Source organism: Cavia porcellus, unplaced genomic scaffold (assembly GCF_034190915.1).
Source record: "Cavia porcellus strain 051 isolate PalLab524CR breed Dunkin Hartley unplaced genomic scaffold, mCavPor4.1 scaffold_8, whole genome shotgun sequence".
NCBI lineage: Eukaryota > Metazoa > Chordata > Mammalia > Rodentia > Caviidae > Cavia > Cavia porcellus.
This window is the reverse complement of record NW_026947491.1, coordinates 4,905,368-4,912,000: the sequence shown is the minus strand read 5'-3', so window position 1 is coordinate 4,912,000 and position 6,633 is coordinate 4,905,368. Positions and strand designations below refer to the sequence as shown.

The 6,633-nt window shown below is 42.0% G+C and overlaps 1 protein-coding gene across 9 annotated transcripts in view; it reads left to right on the top strand.

The window, feature by feature from the left end:
- LOC101787069 (ankyrin repeat domain-containing protein 26-like) overlaps positions 1–6,633 on the top strand; it is a 124,261-nt gene that overhangs the window by 89,299 nt on the left and 28,329 nt on the right. For 2 of the 9 annotated variants that reach the window (XM_063254115.1, XM_063254114.1), the window contains exon 34: positions 2,978–3,491. The exons of 4 other annotated variants lie outside the window; for them this stretch is intronic. In XM_063254115.1, coding sequence (XP_063110185.1) covers positions 2,978–3,164 — 187 coding nt within the window. In that variant the 3' untranslated portion in view covers positions 3,165–3,491. Of the gene's footprint in view, positions 1–2,977; positions 3,492–3,552; positions 4,162–6,633 lie in introns of those variants that run through there. 3 more of the 9 variants (XM_063254116.1, XM_063254117.1, XM_063254122.1) reach the window with 3 other exon arrangements.

Genomic DNA, 6,633 nt, shown 5'->3' with positions numbered 1-6,633 from the left:
CAGACTTACACAGGGTGCAGGTCCATAAGTCATGTGGGAGGTGTTTGCCAAGACTGTCTCATTCACCAAGTTTAGATGTCAATAACTGAGTAGCCAAGCCAGAACCACTGGCAAGATGGCTAACCAGTATCTGACTGACACTGTGTGGAGCCTGAGATAAATGAGAAAATTCCTATTCGAGTAGCCAGAGGTACACACAGCATGAGTGCCAGCTCTTGGCCCTGGCTCCAGACTTCACAGGGGAGCATTCCTATGAGTCACCTTCCACATATAACCATATGTCAGGCCATTCCTATACCCAGTAGAGGTGAGCCCCTTTTTCCTACTTCTTAAAAATATAACAGGAGGCATGAGTAAAACTCCACAGGAAAGAAATTGGGAATCCCCATGAGTGTAACCAGAAGGCAGATGGACCATAGCCCTCCTAATGTATGAACAGGAAACTAGGCCATATTTTACAGAGCCGTATCACTGTGCCTACACACTAGAAATCCATGCAGTGATGGTTCAAAACCTGGGGGCTGGACACAAATGCCCCATTTCACCCTGATGCTGCAAGACTGAATAGATGACTTCACCTTTATCCAGGTGAAGATAGGTAAAAGCCACACCACTGCGTTGTGTCAGGTCTAGAAGGGCAACATTAGGGGTAGCCATGAGTAAGTTCTCTTAATCAGAATGAGTCTGTCACCAAAGCTAGTGTGCCACCACCAGCAAAATGACAACCAAGGAGAATGAGCTTTCTGCAGACTGCCTCTGGTGCTATGACTTCTTCTGTGTCACCTGTTACCACTTTCAGCTTCATGTTTCCCAAGGATTTCTTAGGTCCCAACCAAGTCCAGGTGTGTTCAGAAGCTAAAAATCATGCAGAGGTTGCAATTTAGTCAGTCACCAAACAGTATCTTCTTTTTATAGACACCGACCATGCACAACTTATGAGGAACAACAGGGAAAGTCATGGGTTCTAAGTAGTATTATGCTCCAAAGTCACAGTCACTATACGTCACGCTCCCAATGTGTGAGCCTGATGGGACACACTGAAGCCTGAGAAATCATTGCTAGGGAGGCCTGACTCCAGAAGGCTACACCTTGGTCAGACCACAGTCTCCTCAACCTGCCTCCTCTCATTTTCACAGGCATTGATCCCTAACACACTTAAGATCTTATCACCTATCACAAAGCTTGACCTTGTTATTGAGCATCTCACAGAGGATCAAGTGTTCCAGCAGCATGGAGAGGCTTCCTATGCAAGCCCCTCATTGCAACAGGTTTACCTGACTGTCACCTGTGCAGAGAATAAGTATGCAGTTCACTGTTAGCTCCTGCAGGTCCTACACAAAAGTCATGGAGACCCAGAATGTGGGTGCTGATCAGAGGCCCAGGCTCATTTCCAATAGCCTCTCAGGAGCCACCACCAAAGAGGAATCTGTCCCTTCTGATGTGGTATGGGACCTGGCATACATAAAATGGTAACCCAACTCTGACTGGCCATAGCTACATAGTCTTAGGTTTAGAAGACAGATGCCTTTGTCAAGAAACCCTAAAAGCTATCAAAAGAAATACTCTGCAGGGTTATTTCCCTTTATCCAGCTTCTATGGAGAGTAGTATTTTAATACATTTATTTCTACAACTGCTTTGCTTTCTTTGGGTAAATCCTACTCCACAGGATTTCATGCTGTCAAAGGTTGAGGCATATTTAGATATATGTGCATACTCAGTTCTAAATTGGCTCATATTTGACTTCCTTAGAAATCATGTGGGTTTCCACACTGATTAATGAGTACATTCATGAATACTCAAAAAGAACTGGGAAATGGTGCCCTGTGGCCTCAATATACACCTCAGAGCTGTCACTTCTCCTGAGCTTGGTTCCCTCAACATTAGTAAAATTTGTTTGAAGGATGAAAGGATTTCTTCTGCATAGTTGAGCAGCTCATATGATCTACTGATGACTTCATTGTTGAGTCTCACAAAGTGAGGGCATTAGGTGGTTTGTCTCATGGAGGTTCTAGTGCACCTGTGTCCATAGGACTGTGATGTGTCCATCCAACTGCCTCATGAAAGAGGACTCTTTTCAGATTAGAATGCTATGAGGGAAAGGTCACTAAGCAGGCCGCATGTTCTTGAAAGTCAAGCTAAAGAAACTGAGTCTATTGCCAGCCCAAATGTTTACTGTATAACCCAGTACAGAAAATCCAGGCCTTTTTATTAAGATTTGACTCAGTTCAATACAATAACTCTTTATGGAGCAGATGGACATTAAAATCTGACTCACAAAGACATAGAATGGCATCTGCATAGGGCAGATTTTAACACAATCAGCACCCTGGCTGATGTCCCAGCACTGGTTCCTTTGTGAAACATCTTCTCTTTGCATTCTCTTGTCTCTATCTTGGAGTCACAAATCAAATAAAAACGTGGAACATGAGAGAATTGGAAATCTTTCAATGACCCACAACTTTTTTAGTTGTCTATTTTCCCTCACTTCTAGTCAACTCTGAACCACTTGCAAATAGAGATGAAGAGCTCAAACTTTAAACTTCTCTAACACATTGACTTCTGCAGTGATACTCCTGAGATACAGTTTTGAAAATTTGTGTATCTACAATAGTCCAAAGTGACTGAGAGCATTCATCACTGGAAAGTGATCAGAGGTTCTTTCTAAGCTACACTCATTTCAGCATTTTGGCTATGCCATGTCAGACACCTCAATGCCACTGTTTTAAATGCTGACCACTCTGGTTTCTGCAGTGGTTGAAGCAGTAGATCCACAGTCTCTGCTGTTAGAGTTTAATATGCAGAATGCTGGTTCCTAGCTTCTTGATGTCCTTTAAGTAATGGGTCATGCCAGCCAAGAGTCAAAAACAGTGAAGAGAATGTGGAGGTTAAGGAAGCCATGTGCCACTCCCGATTCTTCCATGTATGCAATGTGATATTTGTCTGGATACTAACGCTGGAGCTATGATTCTGCTACAGTCCACAGGCTTCTTCCATATTAGCATATTCCAATGGAAGTAACAACTTAGAAGGATCTCAGATGAATCCAGAGCACCTCATGCATCAGGTCATAATGGAAGAGTTATTACTTCTAAGATTCCCCAGGCTTTATAATGAGAATGTGAATGGATGGATTTGGCAGTGGCTCCAGGATGCCATTAAGTGAACTACACATGTGTACAGTTTTTTCATCTCAGCAATAGTAAAGTGAGTCAGTCTAAATTCATCCTGTCTAGCAAAATCCCATTGCAACCCACCATGGGAAGAAGCAGTACCAGCATGGAGCCAAGATTTACTTGGGCCTGAGGAAGTTTGTCCTGAAGAGTACAGATGTGCAGCCTGATGACATCATCTACTCAGCTTCATCAAGTACTGGGTAAAGGGACACAGTGGATAGGAACTCAATAGTTTTGTCATCAATTTAGACTTTAAATTCATTGCACCATTGACACAGACTGCAGCTCCAGAGGTTCTTTTTCTGAGACCCATCAATTTACTGAGTTGGGCTGAACCTATTTAGTATACTGAATGTTGCTTCTGCTCCATACCTACAGGAAGCTTGATAAAAGCACCAAGAACCAACAAGCTGGTATAAGCTGCAACAAGGTGATTTCACTGACTGTACGGATGCAGCAGAAACTTCAGAGCATCATGACAATGTGTAGTTAACTCCTGGTATCTGAGGAGTTATTTTATGGAGAAGTTCTGAGTCAAGGTGGCAGACACTCATACTGTAGCACTCCTGAACATACATGCATGCAAGAATGATTTTGTTTATTTAAAGACAAAAATAGGACACCATCAAAACAGGTTAGTAGAAGAGTTACAATAACACATTGTGTATTGTTGTCTTTATAGTAGTTATTCAGTGTATAATATATAGGCATGATATCTTTTGCAGACTATATTAGCATAAATGTTTTCAAATAGCAAATATTGAGCTGAGTCAAATCTTTGTAAGTCCTGGCTTTTCTCTACTGGGTTGTATAGAAAACATCTGGGATGGAAATAGATTCCATGTACTAACAGGAGCTAGCTGTACAATTATATTAACCCTGGTGTTTCTTTTTCCCTTCTTGTTCCCTATCAGTTTGATTTTCTTTTGAACAGTGCTTAATCTGGTAAAGGAAAGTGGTCTTGAGGCCAACCTCCAAGTGAAACATTATGAGTGCTAATATTATCCTTTATGAGAGGGGAGAAATATGCGTCTCAGTGGAGATAAAAAAGATATCAATGTATTCCCACTGCACAATTTCCTAAAGACCTGATCAGTGCTAGCAGTGTTGGAGCAGTCTGCCACATTTATTCATTTATGCTTGCTTTGTTTGCATTCAGGCTGCTTCTCTGCATCACAGGGAGGCTAAATCCACCATCTCTATTATCCAGTATTCTGGACTATGCTCTTCCCCAAAGCTCCTCCCTGGATGAATCATCAGGACCTCATCTTGTTGTAGCTTTTACTTTTGTCCAGTTTTGGAGAGCTTCATCCCCTGAAACATTTCCATCAGTGCTGTTCAGAGGGCAGAGGGCTGTCAGACTCACATTTCAACTCACCTGACTCAAGGTAGCCCTAGTGAGTGGAGTAGCAGTTGGAAAGAGCCACTATGTCCCACAGGGATTTGGTCCTGAACAACTAAGTGGAATTGCACTCTGCTCTCCTCCTGCTTGGATATCAAACCTCTGAGAAGGTCTAAGGGTGGTAGTGAAACCATGAAACCATCCTGATGGTGAGATGACCAGGTCTTCATGACTTTTAAGTGTTTCATAATTTGGCCTCACTGGAGAATCACTTTCTTCCTAATGATTTATTGTTCATGAACATCTAGACTTAGGAGCTGCCTGGTCAACAGACAGCCATGCTGCTGATGGCTCTTCAGTGCTTGATCAATTCAGTTAAATGCAGTACCAGCATTGCTTTCTGCCAGTCCATGAATTTAAGAACCATCATGAAAGCAGACTGCTTAAACACAGTACGGTACAGAAAATATAAGCACTGAGTGAAACACAGTTCGTATATTGGACCAGGACTCACATGGAATTTGGATTGGTACCAAATGAGCAGTGATATTTGGAGGAAGATGCTAGGATGGCTAACAATGCCTTTCATTATTGAACAGATTCAATGAGCTTCAAAGCTATCAATGGCAGAACTACAGACAGTGGCTATTCTTTTCTCTATAACTTCCTCCAGTGTGTTTCTGGGTTGACCATGGCCAGTAGTATCTTTGATGTCATCAGGAAGCTACATTAAGATTCACAGAGGGATGATTTTTAGAAAATGGCAGAGGCACCTCAGTACTGGAGGATTTGCAAATCCCTTTAATCCACTAGCTTTCATGTGCATCCGATGACTGCACAGAACACTCTGTATCCTTCAAGATCTCAAATCATCCAGCCTTTACTTCCAGTTTCATGTCAGGCTATACTAACACACAGCTTGAGTATACCTTACATTTCCAAGCATACTTTATTCACACTCGTGATTGCCAAGCCTTAGGGTAGCACTATGGATGTCTCAAGCATGATACATTTTATATACATGTTTTCCTAGCTGGACACCAGGCACACTGAACTTCTCCTAGATTTCAATAGTGCAGTTAAAATATCTTAACTCACTGAATGGGGAAATGGGAAACAGTAGTGGAAATCAAAACCGTTCCCAGCACAAGCAGGATATCATTTAGCACACACTTTCAAGCACAGCTCCAGCAGGATGCTCCTCATATCACTATGTTCCTGATGAAGTCAGCTCAAGATGCTGGATTCTTTCAGCACCTAGGAGTCATTCTCATTTTTATTTTGTCTTAAAATGTCACCATACAATAATTTGCTTCTTAGTATGGCCAGTGTTGTAGACCTCTCACTCACGAGAATTGCTACAGTAACACATGTGGCCATAAACTTGGCTAGGATGAAATTTCCACTAGCCCCAAGGACTTTCAAGCTCATCTTTTCAGACAATGTATTTAAATAGCATCTTTAGAGACATTGATCTGGATATGTGCTGGATGACCATGAGTTTTGAGAAAAATATCTTGGCCTCAAAGAAGGCAGAAACATGTCAAGAGTAACTTGCAGGGGATTTGCAAAGCATCAGCACCTCTTATTGACAATCTCAGCTACAGATTTGTGATTAGTTAGCTCAATGTACATTTAGACATATTTAGAGGCTGTTACATGATTTAGTTTGTGAATGTCTGATTAGCACCCAGGATCAGAGCTTGGAGACATTCTGGAGAAATTTCCTGCGTCATTTGAAAATATCAAATTCAACACAGGGATTGCTATGAGTTGCCTCAAAATCCTTGATACTAGCCTAGGACACAAACTGATATTTCTGTCCATTAAAAATTTACTCAAAATATTCTTTGCTTACTTTGTCTCAGAAGCTTCTAATATAAATTCCCCGCACTAAGGACATAGTGTGATCTATACCAGTCACCCATAGGGTTGTGTCCTCTCTCCCTGCTGTACAGGGCCCCAAATAAAACCTGTGAAGCTTCACAACTACATGGGGGCAGTAGAAAGTGACACAACCATAACTGATGTGGCACAATGGAGCAGGACAGTACATTCCACGTGTTTAAGAAATGCCACTGTGAACTGAGTTAGAGAGGAACAATTCCCCCAAGGGG